This window comes from Rattus rattus, chromosome 8, assembly GCF_011064425.1.
Source record: "Rattus rattus isolate New Zealand chromosome 8, Rrattus_CSIRO_v1, whole genome shotgun sequence".
Lineage (NCBI taxonomy): Eukaryota > Metazoa > Chordata > Mammalia > Rodentia > Muridae > Rattus > Rattus rattus.
The window spans coordinates 113316491-113334391 of record NC_046161.1 but is presented as its reverse complement, the minus strand read 5'-3'; the positions used below and the strand labels follow the sequence as shown (position 1 = coordinate 113334391).

The following is a 17901-nucleotide window of genomic DNA, read 5'->3' as shown; positions in this document are numbered from 1 at the left end:
CATATTCCCAGTGAAAAGTGAGCAGAAAACTAGGCAGAAAGATCTTTAAAATCCAGTTTGATTGGGGAAAAAGATTTCAAGCAAATTAAAAAGTCCCAGACAAAGCACGGGGACAACAGCACTGCTGTCGCTGTGGAGATTAGCACCAAGGAGACTGGTGCTCCTGGTGACATGCCCTAGGGAAAGACCCCACCCATGGGGTCTGTCCTGGGAGAACAGAGTGTAAGCTCAGGATGCTACTGAAGCAGGGGCGGTGCCCTGCTTGGGATCGGTTCACAAAGGCCATGGCACAAGGGCTCGAGCAGCACACCAGGCTGGCAACACTGCTTACACTGTTCTGCTTGAAGCCAGGCAGTCTGCAGCAGTCAGAGAGCCTGAAGAGGGTCTTGAAAAAGGTTACTATGTGAAGCCGTGTGAGGAAATCGTTTGCAGTGGACACACGAGGATGTTAGCGGTCAGAAGCATAGGCTCTCTGCTGAGGAAAGCTGCAGGCATGGAGTGCAAATAGCAAGAGAGAGGCTGTAGGTGCTGCAGGGCAGAGCTAAACGTCCCATTACAAGCCCCTGCTGCCAGCCAAGGAGCACAGGACCAATGGCTCCTGTGTCGTGTCGGCCTGGTCTTTCCTTGCCATGTACAAGGAAACGTCTCTTCGGGCACAGAGATGTTTATACTCTGAACCGCTGCATGCTGGACGCACGTTTATTTCATAGGGGCTCACAGTTAAGACACGGTTTTGGGCTACAGGTGAAACGTGGGCTCTGGGCTTTTGAGATATGGGGGAACTGTTAAAGACTTTTAAAGTTAGACTGAACGTAGTTTGCATTAAGACAGCCGTGAACCTGTGGGAAGGGGTAGAAATGCTGTGTTTAGACGCCATTTGGCAAGGGCATGTAGGATCCAGGATCACCTAGGAGACAATCCTCTGTCCTTACCTGGGAGGATTATCTGGATTTAGACTTTGGGAAGGAGGTCTGTGAGGAATTAGAGATTAGCTGAGGTAGACCTACCCTAACAGCCAAATGAGCACTGAGCATCAGCACGCAAGCTCTGGTTCCTCACTCTAGACGCAACATGACTGTCTGTGGCTAGCCCAAGTGCCCCCTTCTCCGACAGGTGGACTTTACTCTTGAGCCAAAATATACCCCGCTGTCCTTAAACTGTCAGCCAAGGTATTTATTGCTGAACGAGACAAGTAACCAATAAAGGCCACCACCACAACTTCTACAGTTGCCACTTGAGGGAGGAGCACCTCCCGGACAGGAAGAATCTCAAAGGCTTGAGAGACTGACATGCTGACTAGATGTATCTAGGTAGAGTCAGAGGTGGCCGAAATGCGTCCCTGGGGAAGATATGAAATGTCTGGAAGGCTTGCTGGCGTACGGTCTTGAGTCTGCATGAGTTGGTTTAAGTCAACTTCGAGTCACCCTATTTGGAGGCAGGGAGGAAGAGGAGTCTAGAAGATGGCACATTTCCAGCTGGAGGAGCTTCACTTAGCAAATTCTCACAGGAGAGACTCATGTTGGACCCTGGGCTGTGACTGCTTCAGCCCAGGGGTGAAGCAGAGGAAAAGGAAAGCAGCTCTTGACACAAGACCTTGTTTTGGATGTGTGAAAACAGATTGTGGAAATAGTTACACAATCCCACTGAATGCTCTAAAACCCACTGGATTATGTAACAGTCAAATCGTGCACCATGTGAGGTGCCCCTCAAGACATTCCAAGATCTGCCTCCTGGATTTTGCAAATGGAGGCTATGCTGACCAACAGATGCGGCAGTAAGAGGACCTAGTGTGCCAGCAATGTGAGAAAGAGGGCTGCAGCGGGGACAGCTTTGGCTAAAGTGGCCTGTGATGACTAAGACAGGCCCCACAGCTGCCAGGGGGAGGGCAGACCTTGGTACCACAGTCAAGGAAGGGCAGAACATGTGCAGCCACACAAAGCAGGCCGCGGGAGCCTGTGGCAATTCTAATTGCTTTGTTTGCTAACGTAAGGACCAGCCGAATGAGGACAAGCAGATGAAACAGAATTCAGTTCTGGATTCCTTCTGTCCTGATGGTTTAAAGGAAATGCTGCCCTTGGATAGTGTACTAGGCCTCTCTGGGGCCACCCGACACTGGTGGGCAGGACTGTTTTCTCAACCCCACCAAGTGATAGGAATTGAGGGCCCGCAGGAAGCAAACTGCATCTCCTAGTGCTGGACTGGGCATGTATAAAGCTGTAATCATTAAAAGAACACAGACTCGGCTTCTATTGCTGAACACCAGTATGTCACTTTATTATTGGATTATTTCCCACCTGTCACATACCTGTCAATGTTCACACAAGGAAAGACTGGCCAGACTAGAGGCAGCTGACCAATCGGCTGACAAGTTTATGCTCTCAGCACACCAACTCTGACTCCTCGGACATCTTAGTTCAGGCTCAGGACTTTTAAAATTGGTGTCAAGATTGTCACATCTTTAAATACAGATAGAATTCCAGAAGTACATAATTATATATATATACACACAGAAAAATACAAGACTAACTTTTCCCACAATATTTAATTTATACACTACTGTAACTCTATGTGACTTCTGAAGACAGGTTAGGGGACAAGTCACTGGTTAGAGCAAGGAAGTAGTTTGGTCCACTATTGGGTGATGGTTCTGCTCCCTCCCTCTGTGACATCCCATGACACACGACACATGCACAGACATCCACTTGTCAACAAATGGGTAAGACAGCACTCAACAGACACTTGTGTACCCAGAGGGTCACCAACCACACACAACTAATAAGGCTATGACCCAGCTCTGCAGTATAATGGCCAACACTGCTGATCTAAAGTGAGCACGTATATACACCTGAATATAAAAAAACCACTGGAGACCAAACGTCGGCTGAGTTCAGAGGCGCCGCTCGAGGCTGGGCGTGACCACAGAGGAGTATGTACATTACTTGGAAAACAGCTGCGACAGTTTATTGCAATGCCCCGTATAGACATCTCTCCTGGCCCACACCGATGCGGCTCTGCACTGAGAGCCACACTGGCTTCTGGCCCTTGGAAGGTCCCTGCTTAAGGATTTCAAGCAAATGTGCTCTATGGCTTCACTCACGTCTACCCTCACAGCTCTCACCTGTGTGACTGTCACACTGAGGGACTGCAGCTTAAAGCACAAGCAGTTAGCTAGCTCTAGGAAGTATCTTAAGTATCATTTTACTTAGTAAAGTCGGGTTACACTGTGAAGTTCTGAGTAATATACACTAACCCTAAAGTAGCAGTCACTGAGCACGGAAGAAAAGTGGTGGCCTGTGCCCTGCCTGCTCTGACTCATGCTCAGAAGCAGCTGTCACTCAGAAACAGGACAGCAGCTGAAGAGTGAGGAGAGGACCCTGGCCAGCTGCACCTACCCCACAGGCCGCTTGAACACTGCTTACAAACCCCCTAGGGCACCGTGGAAAACCCAGCACCTGGGCTTCCCAAGATCAGGGAGGACAGGCATCGAGAGAGGATGCCTGGGGAGAGGAGACAGCTATCAGTCCGGAGTCGTCGGAAGGGAGAGGACGAGCTAGAGCTCTGCGTTCAGTGTGTGGTAGGAGGCAGCAGGACAGACTCCCGAGCACTACCCTTCCTGAGGAGTTTCTCATCAGCTGCTCTCACAGCTGAGCCAAACGCTGCCATGGAATGGGAGAAACCCGAGGCCACCTCACACCAAGCTCCTGGAAAACCACCCCAGGAAGTTCTGACTTTGCTGCCGGCCACCTGTGTGCACTGTGGCTACTGCAGCAGGCCCTGTGCTTCTCGCTCCACACAGGTTTGAAGGAAACCCCGCCTTGTGTCCTGCAGGGGAAACTTACACAGAGCCTCTTTTTTTGTTCTGTCAGACAGACATACACACTCTAAATAGAGTTAAGACTTGAGTTCACCTCATCGCCTCACAAAAGATTGTCTCCTTGTAATTCTATGGGGTAAGCTGCCTCACAGACTAAGTAGCTGATCTCACCTACTACAAACAAGAACATTTCTGTCAATGAAGATGTGAGAGCCCCAACTGCGTTCACAGTCACTTAAGACAAACAGGTGTGGGCGCTCAGACTGTGGCTCTAAGGTTCTCGGTGCACAGGCCCCGGGCGGCTGGCCTGTGGGCATCGCATCACCACGTTATTGCTTTGGTTCTGTCTCGGGCACCAGTGGGCCTCAGAGCATGGAGTTTCCCTATCACCGGAGGTCAGGACAGGAATTTGGGCTTTTCACAAGGAAACGAAAGCATTTCCCTCCAGGTTAAGTGCAGAACATGAATTTCTAAGCGCTCCATTACGTTGGGTTCCAGATACACAACTTCATCCTGGTCATCCACACTGAAAATCATGAATGTAAAATCACACAGTAGACTTTTCGGCTGGAAAAGAAAAGTAGCGTGTAGCAGCATGCACAAAGACCATGCATTGTCACGTCAGAACAGATGAAGTGAGCACGCTACAGCTCAGATGACGTGGCAGCAGCTGGCAGGGCTGGAGGCGCAGAGCAGCCCTTCCTTGCGGCTGCGCTGGATGTTCACGGAGATGGTCTTCTCGCACAGAGGTAGCTGGAGCACGTTGTTCCTCAGCTTCTTGGTCCTCACAGGGTCAAGGTCAGCGGAGGGGCCAGGGCCTGGGGCACTGATGCACATCTTCCAAGTGGACCTCTCCTGCACCTTCACGCTGGACAACAAGGCCTTCTGCGGGTCCAGAATGTACTTGGCGCCATGGAGCTGCGAGCCTAGACACAGGCTCACGAGTTTGAGGCTCTGCACAAGCTCTGCACCACGTGGAGCGGCAGAGGCGGGGGAGGATGAGGAGGAGTCAGGGCCTGCACAGCGCCTGGAGGAACCTGCTGTACCCGATGGGGTCCCACCTGAGCCTCCCTGGCCACTGCCGCCTGTGCCCTGCTCTCCTGGACTGGCCTTGTCCACACCACCACCGCCGCTAGGTTTGCTCTGACCGCCACCATCGCCCTCACTGCCTGGTGGCCCCTCACTGCTGTCACGCCGGTGCCATGAGTAAGCCAAGCCACTGTCCTTGTCCAGCCGCCGGCGGCTCTCAGAGTCATCATCGCTGGTCTCAGAGCTGCTGCAGCTCGAGCCACGGCCCTGGCTTTTCCTGCGGTGGTAGCGCTTGTGCACTGTGCCTGGTGACGCGATGTTCATCTTCAGCCGGCTCAGCTTGGGTGGCAGGTTCTCGTCCATGTCAAACTCGTCGTCAGACTCGCCCTCCTCGAAGATCTGGTTGAGCACCGGGGCACTCTTTCGAGATGTCAGGCGGTTGGTGACTGATGGCTTCCGGCGCAGCACCACCTGCGTGGACAGGGACACAGGCTTCTTGTCCTCCTCATCTTCCTCCTCATCTTCTTCCACCCTGAAGAGACACTTCCGCCCACTGGCTGCGGGCTTCAGGCTTGCCGGTGGAACAGTGGACAGTGCTGGCCCCGCCAGCTCCGGGAGCTCATCTTTCTTGGCTGGGTCACACAGGCCTTTGCTCCTGTGGCCATTGAGGACACTGTCACCAGCCCGAGCAGGAGACTGCGGGACTGTGGCATGTGACAGAGGGGTGGCAGTGAGATCATCTTCAAGGTCTTGGGGTACATCAATTTTAGTTGGCCACGACTGCCTGTGTGACAGAGGAAAAAGAAACTGTCATGGAGTTGCTGGCCGGTACTGGGGAGACAAACAGGTCAGGGTTTGCGGCCCAAGTGCTAAGAACCTGCTCTCACACACTAACCACCCATGGAGAGTCAGGTGCGGCAGGCAGAGCACACGTTGTCCAGCACCATCACAAGGTGGTGGATGGAGACTGGAGAAGTTCCAGAATCACTGGCCAGCACCCCCACAGATGGCAGAGAAGACCCTGTTTCAAAAAGGTACAAGTGAGGACCAAAACCCAAGGTGTCCTTGAACCCCACAAGGAAGCCATGACATACATGCCTTCATAAAGTTGCATGCACACGGAGCTAGGACAGAATTCACACATCATACCACAGCTGTCAGAAAAAACATGGGGCAGACAGATGCTGGGGGAGGCCAAAGCTCACTCTGAACTTCAACACCACACTTTACACATACCTGAATACACGCACACCTGCATACGTGCTCACGCATATATCCAGACATACACGCACACCTGCATCCGTGCCCACATTCACACCTACAAACATGTATGTGCTGTCATCTACTTGAATGCATACCTACACACATGATCTAGACACAGTCTCACATAGACACGAATGCTACACACATTCAATTATATACATGCACACCTACATACGTGGAGAGGCTCATATGACACATTCATACACACAGACCATCTACATACGAACGTCTACGTACGTACATGAGTGCACTGCAGCCTTACGCACAGTGTGGATGAGATCCACCTGGACTGTCCAGCACAGACTTAAAGGATGCTGTGCAAGCTCAGCACTGATCAGAAGACATGGAAATGGGTCAGTGGACTTAAAGGGCAGGGTCTGGGACAAACCTCTTCACTAACAAATAGCTCTGCTGGTACAAATCCCCATACAAGGGTACCGGATAGCAAAACTTAATTAAACGCTGTCTTTCAATGTGGAATTGCTGGTGTGGGCAAGTTCTCTAACTACCCGAGGGGAGGGAGGCCCTCAGAACTATAATGATGCCAGAGGCACTTACAATAGCTGCTTTGTGACCTACACTTGTAAATGTTACCCAAACATCTTCCCCCAAGTTGGCGCAACTGTAGGGAGCAAGAACTGCCTGCCTCCTGCCTCTGCCTCTCTGCCTCTCTGCCTCTCTGCCTCTCTGCCTCCTGCCTCTGCCTCTCTGCCTCTCTGCCTCTCTGCCTCTGCCTCTGCCTCTGCCTCTGCCTCTGCCTCTGCCTCTGCCTGGAGTTGGGTGTTCACTGGGGCTGATAAGGCCACCAAGTGGGGAAATAGTCAAACAGTGGGGCTTGCAGGCCTGCAAGTAAGGCCTGCGGTAGAAGGTAAGGGAAGGCGCCATGGAGAAGCAGGAACAGCATGGCAGGATGCAGGCTTGGATCCTCTCCTGTTTCCACAACGTAAAGCAAAGCCCAGAGACCACAAACACCTGTGAGTGAGAGCTCTTCCCCCACAGCTGTCACTGTGTGAAAACCACAGTTTCTTCGCTCATCTTTCCTCAGCATATGTGACTCACCTGTCCAAAATGGCAACAAGTAGTAGAGCCCAACAGGGCAGAGACCACATCTGGACAGAACAGAGCAGCAAGTGGAACTGTCAAAGGTTGATGCCACTGAGTGCATGGAAGCCACTGCTTAGTTAAAGTCAGTCCCCCAGAGCTGTGTGGGAATGTTGTGAAATCTAGTCAACAAAAGAGGTGTCACGACAACCCTCTTCTGCAGGTAAAGAACCAAGACTGGTCACCCAGGCTTGAAGGACAGTGAGGGTTCATTCTGCCAAGCAAGGCTGAGGACCGACTTCCGTGAGGGCTCTGGTCTAACTCACTGAGCCCTCCTCACAGCCTCAGGAGGTCAATGGTGGTACTCAGGTAAACCAGAGCTGTTATGTTCCTGAGAGTAAGCAACTAACTGAGCTGATGGTCCAACTTCTGAAAGCCTAAATGCTCCCTACTTTAAAAAAAATTCTTCCAAGTGACCATAGGGTTACCTCACTGCTCTTGGAGGAAATCCTGAAGGAAGCAAGAGATGCCCAGGTGTTGGGAACTCCCACCGCTGCGTACAGCAGAGCAGTGTGGTGTAACCTCAGTGGAAAGCAGCCGTCCACATCATGAGGGCGAGGACCCTCCTACTTGGAGGACTATGAACCATCAACAAACAGTTCTCTGTGTCACATGTTAACTCACTAATATCAGGGAGGTGTTTTTCTCACCTGAACTGGGCCTTGATGTTGCTGGGGCTCGCAGACCTGGTCTGTATTTCTTTCTCTTGCTTTTCTCGCAGGATTCTTTCAGCAAGTAAGAAGTAAGTGGCGGTGATGTGGTTGTACCTGTTGGTTTCCAGGGCTCTGAGGAAAGAAAGCAAAAACAATCTAGGTTTTTACAAGATTAAAAAACAGTATCGTCTAATGATGTCCAATATGTGGGAAGGTTTTAAAATGAGAAAAACACAAACTAGAAAGAACAAAGCCCTGTAGTTGTTTAGGTTGTGACTGAAATCTGAAGAAAAAAGAAACTGGATAAAAATGTTCAGAGCATCAAGGAAAGAGCAAACTGCAGCTACAGATGTGAGTGTCCCAGACAGAAGAAAAGGCACTGAGGCTTCCAAGAGCAGTGTGTTTTCTGGAACCGTGGCTGGCCTGTGACACTGGGTTTTGCTGAGGAGGAGAAATGGCTGAAGGCAAGGCCCATGCTACCTAAGGCACTGTGTGAGCAGCTGTCAATCAGGATGGCTGGAGGAGTTTCTACTCTTGCATCCACTAGCAGTTTAGGCACTGGAGAGCCAGTGCAATCAAGAGGAGGCTGCTCTCATCCTCTCCCTGAAGTAAGTCAATGTGTTCCTGCATCCATTTAAAGAGCAATGCTCACAGGACACCATGTCAGGGCAGGCACCATGGCGGTAGGCCTTACCCACCTCCCGAGCTGGCAGTCAGGGAACAACGGCACAAGGCTTAGGAATACGCAGCTCTGGTTTCTTTAAACCTCTGGCCTGGCAAACTGCAGTGTGCAGGAGGAGTATGGGCGTGAGGCCACTATAGAGAAGCAGAATAAGGAGTATGGGTGTGAGGCCACTATAGAGAAGCGACAAGTGTCCTGTATTTCCTCAGGTCATTTAAATGCTGGGCACAAACATGAAAACTCAGAAGCATCTGGACCCTGCAGAAAACGAGAGCCAAGTTCAAAAGCCTGGCTTTATTCTTGCAAATATTTATTTTTACTGCACTAAAAGTACTCTAAAGGGGTGTATCCTATACAGATACGACCCTTCCCAGAAAATAGAGCTCCCATTGGCCAACATGGAGGTTTGCCCTACATGCCCAGCCTATCAACCTCTTTCCCATGTCAGAAAACGTGAGATGCTACAGCCAGACCTAAGTGGCCATCCCACGGTTGCCTCTCTTTGCTGCTTTCCTGAGTTGGGGCACCTGTCTCATGGAGTACATGAGGTAACCCTCTTCCCTGTGGCTGTGCTCTATCTGCTGTTTTCAGTAGGACCTCTGACCACGCCTTGTCATCAGAGCAGACAGACAGAGCAGGGCTGCTGTCACTCCGCTTCCCTGCTTGCACTGCTAAGGTAGGAATGGCTCGTTTTGACAGCCTTCATGAACGACTGAGTAATATGCAGGTTTCGGGACGGTGCAGAAAGGCTCCAAGGAGTGGACAGCAAATCCTGTAGGCTTGGGACCACTCATCCCATCCTGCTAAGTACAGTGCAGCCAGGGGCAGCATGTGACAGCCCCACTGGCACCACCCACACAAAATGCATGCTCAACTGTCATGACACTGGTCTCTGCTCTCACAGTGCGACCCAGGAACAATGGGGACACTTCCACAGACACTGTGCCACTGACACTAACCACCCTACTCTACTCCTCTTCACAGGCACCAAGAGAGGCCTGGCAACACCTGACAGGCTTACCTGTCCTCTAGAGTGAAAGGAAGCACAGAGGCTCACACACGGGGCCTGCCAGGGCCAGGGGTGCTAGAGGGCAAGGACGCATGGCTACCAGCCGGGGGCTCCAGGTGGGGGTTCCCTCTGTGCTCTGTCCCCACAGGCTTGGGTCTGACAACCTGGCTCTACTTCTTATTTGCTCCCTGCTTCCTGATGGCCAGGCAGTGTGACTGACTTACTGATGCTGCCACCACACCTCCCCACCAAAACAGACTACATCCCCTTAAACTACAGGTCAGAAACAAACCCTTCGTCCCTTAGAGTGCTCTGTCAGGTGGTCAGTCACAGTATTAAGTAAGCAGCATGGCCTGAGAGTGTGTAAAGGCCATGGGAATCGAGACTCCTAGACCCCAGTGTGTCCCCAGTGCTGACAAGTGCAGACATACTCTACGATGGCGTCTCGGTCTGCGATGTCCCCAAGCACCATGCGCTGGATGATGCTATTGTGCTCCTCTTCCGAGAGGTTCTTGTAGGACACGAGGGGAATGTTATACTTGGTGGCTGGTGAGGGGTCCACTCCCTGGAGCCAAGGGTGGCTTTCAATCTCTTCCAAAGAGGCTCTCCTTTTGGGGTCTCTCTGCAGCATCCGTGTGATTAGGCTGTGAAGAAAGAAAGGTAGCCCATTACTGAAGCGAACTGTTGCAAGGACTAGTAATGATGGCTGTTACCAACAAGCACTGTTTCTTACATAGTCACAAGCAATTTAACTAGGTTCACTGACAAATGACAATCTGGTGCCACAGTATTTATAAAACAAAACAATCCCAGCCTCTTAGTGTACTGATGAGACGTAACTGGCAATGGACAGAACCTGTGCTTCTGAAAGCAAACTGGCTCAGTGCACACCGGAGACCAGCGTTGGCCAGCTTGCTCGCGTCACGGGAATGAATTACTCTCCTGATGAAAATAATACCATGTAAGACATTTTTAGAAGTGGACTGGCAAAATATAAACATGGACTACTTGATAGCTAAAACCAGAGTGAAAGCAGGGACCGTGGGGACAAACAGCTGGCGGCCTCACAGCTCCCTGCATTGTTTGTGAGCTGCACTAGGTTCACGGGACTGGCCACAGTGGGCAGCAGCTACTGACGGTAGGTCAAGAAAGCTCACAGGCCATGCCCAGTGAGAAACAAGAAGGAAATCCACTGTTCAGACAAAGGTGAGAGGAAGATGTGTGCTAACACTGGTTCTAGGAAATGCACAACTCCTTTCTGTAGAATGTAACTTAAAAGAATTTCTGAACAATGTTTCAAAACTAATACAAATAAAACCCACAAAGGAAGTTAAAGTGCCACAAGCAAGACCCTAACACAGAGTAAATCAGAATGCAGATGCTGGGAATGCTCAACACACCACACCCACTTCCACGTTAAATGTACTTCATAAAACAAAACTCCAAACTATGACCAGGGAACAGAAATAGGCAACATTATGCTAGACAATCTTGTGGAAAAAAAAAAAATAAAAGGGGGCTTCTAAAATAAACTGTAATTAAAAAAAACAAAAAACAAAAAAACCATGGATACATTTAAGAAATTAAATGTAAGAGAATTCATGAAATAAATATAAAGCCAAGACTTCTGTATGTAATATATGAACTAAAACAAATGTAATTCGTTATAATAAAATATAAAATATGAAGACAGATTTTTGTCTCTAAGCTGAGATAGAAAATACCAAGAAATAAGATGAGACAGAGTGGAGATGCTAACACGACGCTCACAGCAGATTCAAAAGGACACGGGAAATGAGGAACACATATCTGAGGAGGTAATAGCTGAGAATTTTCCAAGTTCATGCAAGAGTGCGAATCAAAGGCCAGGGAGCCCAGCAGCCTAAGCACAGATACACAGAAGCCCCAGGAGAAAAGCAGAAATCTGCAGAAGGCGCTGTAAGGTAGACATCTGACTTCTCAGTGACAGCAACAGCTTCTGAGAGACACTGGGAGGACATCTTATGGCTGAGAGAGAAGAACCAGAGGTTTAACTCAGCAATGACTCTCGTGGTCACACACAGCAATGAGCCAGCCCCGAGGAAGCAGTAACCAAGCGATGTTTCCCCAAAGGAAGGACTTAACTGTGGCAGAAGAACAGACTTCAACTGAGAGGAGTACAGCAACGTTTGTGCTAACATCTGGATGATTATCAACAACATCTGACTACATAAAGTGTCAACTCAGTTATAAAATCACCACATACTAGTTAATAGTGAGGTATCAGGATTTTAAAGTGTTTTAGAAGACAATAGAGATAAGTATTAATTGTAGATTTAAAAAAACCTAAAATAATGGCTTATACCTCCCCAGCTAGCTGAGGATGAAGCATACGGTGGGAAAGGAAAACCCCACCACCCAGGGCAGAGTCAGGTCAGAAGAGACGTGTACGAAGACCCCACATCTGCAACCACGACTGATCTCAACAAATGCAGGTAGAGCAAGATCCACAGCCCAAGGACCAAGGAAGCCCTGGGTCTGGACTGTTAGGAAGGTGAGGGAATGCCACACAGGTGCCGATCCAAAGACAGGCGTGGCTCCCTCTAGACCACACAGAACTAAGCAAGAACAGAAGGCAGAGCAGTTTGCAACTCACCTGTATCTAGTAACTCTACCTCAAAACTGTCAAAGCAAAAGCTCACAAACCTTCAGGAATAAAATGAAGCCACCATCACAGTAGAAGATAATGTCAGAGGTAACAGAAGCAGTGAAGAAAAACTCTAAATGCAAACGATTTTGAACAATTCGTGAGCTTGACCTTAAAATGTACATAGACCTCTGGCCCCAACTTGAAATTCATTCTTTCAAGAACTCAACTATAACAATTACCTTCACAATGGACATAAACAAGTCTCAAAAATCTGAATACATGGTAATATACAGACTCTATTTTAACTTAATAATCAACAGCTGATTAGAAATAAAGCCACACTGTGAACAAGGCATGAGGAAGCGAACAAAGATGAGGAAAGGTTTCAAGTTGAATAGCGAAGGACTGGTCATGCCCAATGTGGAGAGGCTAACCTGTGTCAGAGGAGTTTTAGTCCTAAATATTCTAGGAGTGAAGGAGATTCTGTGAGGTGCATAGGGTTCTGAATAAGAAAGCACCCTCGTTAGGCAGAGAATTGGCTGACAGGAGGACAGGAAGAAAGTACAACTGTGAGGGAACAGCATCAGAAGCCAGACACGGAGGAGCCAACGCTGCAGACAGCGTGGTGACAAACAAGGAGCATCCACACAGAGTGTGGCCCCAACAGTAAAGGCCTCACAGTCACTCAAGGAAATGCACAGGAAGTTAGGAAAAATGGACAGTTCCTTAAAACGCCACTCAGAAAAAGACATTAGGAAAGGTTGATTTTGTGTGTTTTCCTCTGAAGGGAGACACAGAGGCAGTACCTCAGATCTTAGGAATGGGAGCATCCATGTTGATTCTAATGACATAGTTGATGTAAAGTGAATAGATATGTTTTTGTTTGTTTTTAAATGGGAGCAGGGAAGATAATCTTGAGCTATAAATATCTAACCTGCACTTGGTGTACACCAGCTTCCTAAGGGAACAGTAAGAGCTAGGACCTAAAATCGCCACTACACATGAACGCACACAAGCTTGTATACACACACTCACACACATACACACTGGCACATGTCCACACACAGAGAGGTGCATGTGTGCACACACATACACACTGGCACATGTCCACACACACAGCGGTGCATGTGTGCACACACATACACACTGGCACATGTCCATATACACAGAGGTGCATGTGTGCACACACATACACACTGGCACATGTCCACATACACAGAGGTGCATGTGTGCACACACATACACACTGGCACATGTCCACACACACAGAGATGCATGTGTGCACTTGCACTGGAAAACACGATCCAGCCTAAAATCAACAACCACCACCAGTATAGGAAACAGAGCTTCCCAAGAGCCCTAGGCTAAAATCACCATCAGAGCCAAGAAACAGAGAAAGCCTTCTATGTGCTACACCCTAAAATCATCACCAACAACACATAAACAGCCTCCATGTGCTCCAGTCCCAAATTGCCACCAGCACATCACCATCACCACCACACACACAGGGCCTCTTCTGTGCTCCAGCCTGAACTCTGCGCTTTGCACTATCACCTCGCAGTTTTCACAGTGACCCCATCAAGTACACTTTTCTACTGTCACGTGAGCAGTAAGAAGAAGAGCCAGGATTTAAGTCCACAGAATTCCATTACCAAGTTGGGACTCTATCTGAAAGAGAACCCTCAGTTGTGCATAGCTTGTCCTTACAGCTTGTTGGGAAACACTCAAAACTTTGTTGATACAGAAGGAAACATTTTAATTGGTAACTACAATCTCAGCTGGTTCATTTAAAAATATCACAAACTTCAAACAGCCCTTTCACAGGATTCTCTCTCACACACAGATGATGGAGAAACCTGAATGTGCCGGTCAGTGCTGACTTCCCACAGTGGCACATACCGAAGCACAGCCTTTACTCTGCTGAGGAAGGACGTGTGAACGTAAGACATGCTGTCATTAAGATGTGCTACCGTGACAGTCAGGAAATACCATGTAAGGACATGTTCCTGCCAAACAGGAAAGCCCAACTCTTCTGGAAGCTTCAACAGTTCCACTCTTGCTTTCTGCTACTGAAGAAAAAGGCAGTGGCCAGGGAAGGTCTTACCCACCACTCTGGAGGCTGAATGGCAAAAAGGATTTCTTGAAAACATGGATAAGAAATAAGCAAGAATGTTTTGCATTCTCCTGTTGGATTTCTTACAAAATACTAACAGGTGCCCCAAACAACAGCAGAAACTTAATCTCATAAATAAATGGAGTCAAATCCTTGCCCGTGAAGGTATGCCAGGTGTTCCTGACATGTTGGTGAGTCAGTTTCTAGTAATGGAGTCCCTTTATGAACACATGCTTTACTTACTCCCTGCACCCTGCAGACACACGGGGCGGCACAGTGTACTTGCAGTCCATGATCATGGTCAGTGTCTCACTGTCGTTGGCTTCTTGGAAGGGCGGCTGCCCACACACCAGCATGAAGAGGATCACACCCAGGCTCCATATGTCTACAAACCAAAGGTGACATTTAAATACCGGAGTATCTAGAAAACCAGGAACATCAGGAAGGGGAAAGGTAAGAAAACAAGTATTTTATTCTTAATGTAAAAATATTCAGAGCAGACTACAAAATTTCAACAGAGCTGGTTTAAGCCCTGTCTGATAACAGAACTAGGAAATAAGTGTTGCCATGCTTCTAAGCCACGGGACAAGGTACACTCTTCCCTGACTGTGGTGCACCCAGCATCAAAGATGTTAAAACTGTGAAACTGGAGAGGATTTGCCTGAGGTCGGCATTCCCTCAGCTGTTCTTGACCTCGTCTGGGGTGGTGCCTGGGCCACACAACTCCTGACAGGTATAAAGGGAAGGCTCCAGCTCAGAAACACACTAAACACAGTTATCATGCGAATAAACAGTGAGAGCTGCTCATTAGGACAGGGAAGGCATGGGGATGGAGGGACAGAGACCCTGAGTTTGGTTCCCAGCACCCACACAATGGCTCATATCCTCCTGTAACTGTAGCTCCAAAGGATCTGACGCCCTCTTCTGGCCTCCATGCACACTGCACTCATGTGTACTACTCAACCCCCAACACACACACTATTTTAAAAGGTTTTTTAAAAAATTATTTTTTTTTAAGAGGAGAAGGAGTTTCTTGGCATTAAAGTATTCCAGTACTGCCCAGTTTTGGACAAACTTCTGTCCTGACAGGATCCTGCCCAGTGTGAAGCTGCAAAACTAACAATGGAGGAATCAACACTAACCAACCTCCTTTCAGTGGAAAAACAAAAGCAATGCTTTCTTTGAACTTTTTTTTTCAGAAAAAAAAAAAAGGATTTAAAAAAAGCATCACAAATTTTCATTCCAGAAATGAAAATATATGTGAGCTAATACACACGCTCACACACACAAGCACACACAGGCTCAGAGGAAAACCTAGGTGCTATGAAGCCTGCCATGACATCACGTCACACCTGCTAACAGGCAACTGCTGTTTTCATGTAAGCCTAAAACACCCAAAATAATGGAGTTCCAAGCTAGGAAAATTAAAATTTTTAGTCATTTCCTTGATTTAAATGAAAAAGAAGGGCAACAAGTGAGAACTAACGCATTCCCCACAGTGTGGCTTCTCGGGTGTGTGTGTGCTTATGAAGAGCAGTCAAACAGCAGCAGAACAAGCCACTGAAATTAAGGCACATATACAGACCACTTGGTCTAATCCCTAGAACATACCTAGCCTGCTCTCGAAGTGCATGAATGGTCTGACTTGCAGGCTGCCTTGACAGTGGATCTCAGAGGTCTCTAACTTAAGTAGCTTCAGTAATGACTGCCAACCACACTTATTCTTTAAATAGCCATTGAGAAGTATGTAAAACCTTAAGATTTTTAAAGGAAATGTATGTTACTGATATTTAATTTCAACTCCCCTTGTGTGAGTTTTAAAAGATTTATATTTGTGTATGAGTGTTTTACAAGTGTGTGTGTGTGTGTGTGTGTGTGTGTGTGTGTGTGTGTATGTTGTGTATGCCACATGTATGTATGCCACATTCATGCAGTGCCATGGAGGTCAGAAGAGGGTGTCAGATCCCCTGGAACTGAAGTTACAAACAGCTGTGAGCCCGGATAGTCATGGACTCCTTTTCCTTCTTCTGTAGTTGCCTTGGTTACCATGTCTTAGGACAGCAGTAGGAAAGTAACTAAAGCAAGGTCGTTCCTCAAGCACATGACCTATTTTTGGTTTTTTTTTTTTTTTGGTTTTTTTTTTTTTCGGAGCTGGGGACCCAACCCAGGGCCTTGCGCTTCCTAGGTAAGTGCTCTACCACTGAGCTAAATCCCCAGCCCCGACCTATTTTTTTATATAGCGTTTACAGTAGCATTCTGTCTACTTCGTGTTAGAGGGACAGCTAAGAAGATCAACACAACAAGCAGACCCCACAGTCTGGCTAGTGCTTAAGTAATTTCTCCATGTGGAACCACTTACAAGTGAAGGAACTTAGAAATAGAGCCCTATACTAAGTAATGTGAAAAATGCTGAAGCGTTTCAGTTAAGGGCCATACAGGAACACAACAGACAGCTTCAGAAGTAGGCGGTCCTCCCTCCCAGGATGAGGGATCAGCACTAAGCATGCACAGACTTGTTGTCCTTCTCACCCACGGTGCAGCTCCGCCATGCACACAGTGCTATGCACATAGGCAATCTGTAGAGCCCTTACAGTGTACATATGGGGATGTCTGTGTAGGCACTGCTCTGGTTTCTTCGGCTGCTGTGATGAAACACTGCCCAAGAGCAACTTACCAGAGGGCAGGGTTTATCTGGCTGGCCCTTTGAGGTCACAGTCCATCACTGAGGGAACAAACTTGAGGCCAGAACTCAAACAGAAAGCTGATGGCAGAAAGGCACAGAAGAGCACTGCTGGCTGGCTCACTCTCTGGCTCAGGACTAGTTAGCTTTCTTAAAGAGACTAGGGTCACCTGCCTAGGTAATGTGCTACCCACAGTGGGCCGAGCCCTCCTACATCAATTAATAATCAAGACAATCCCTCAAAGATGTGACATAGAGGCAAACCCAATAAAGACAACTACTCAACTAAGACTCAGGTGACTCTAGGCTGTGTCAAGTTGAAGTTAACGCTAAGACAGTCACATACCTATATCCCATTATCACAGATAAACAGGGGACTTGAGTGCTCTGGAGGTTAATATGAAGTGTCCTGGAACCAATCTTCTGTTGACACTGAGGACTGAATTTCTATTCCAGCTTTGTTTCTCCTCTCTCTTTCGTCCTTGAATGATTTTATTTTTTCAATACAGGGGCCAAAAGAAAATGATAAAAACAGGCTACTAGCCAGGCACATGGCTACACACAGTAGATCACGAGTTGGGGTCAGCCTGAGAGAACCTGTCTCACAACAAAACAAGTGATAATAACTAATAGCCCACTGAACAAATGTGGGATGTTCACAAATGACTTTAAAATGTTGGACTTGGGCTGGAAAGATGCTTCGGTGATGAAATGCTTGCTCTGCAAGCATGAAGACTGGAGTCTATATCCCCAGACCTGAACCCACATAAATGTCAAGTGGCCATGACAGCCACATGCATCTGCCTTTGAGGATGGAAACAGCATCTCTGCCACAAACTGTCTCATGGGATCAGACAGACCAGGGCATTCTGGTTCGACTGAGACCCTGCTCCACTGAGTAAGGTGGAAGAGCTACCACGGGCAAATT

General features: G+C 48.2%; 1 protein-coding gene across 5 annotated transcripts in view; it reads right to left on the bottom strand.

The window, feature by feature from the left end:
* Positions 1 to 3697: 3697 nt before the first annotated feature.
* Snrk (SNF related kinase) overlaps positions 3698 to 17901 on the bottom strand; it is a 54029-nt gene continuing 39825 nt past the window's right edge. For 3 of the 5 annotated variants that reach the window (XM_032911240.1, XM_032911239.1, XM_032911241.1), the window contains exons 3-6: positions 14537 to 14678; positions 9983 to 10195; positions 7858 to 7992; positions 4033 to 5627 (exon numbers count right to left, since the gene is read on the bottom strand). In XM_032911240.1, the coding sequence (XP_032767131.1) occupies positions 4466 to 5627; positions 7858 to 7992; positions 9983 to 10195; positions 14537 to 14678 (1652 nt within the window). In that variant the 3' untranslated portion in view covers positions 4033 to 4465. Of the gene's footprint in view, positions 5628 to 7857; positions 7993 to 9982; positions 10196 to 14536; positions 14679 to 17901 lie in introns of all 5 variants that reach the window. The other 2 variants (XM_032911238.1, XM_032911237.1) reach the window with 1 other exon arrangement.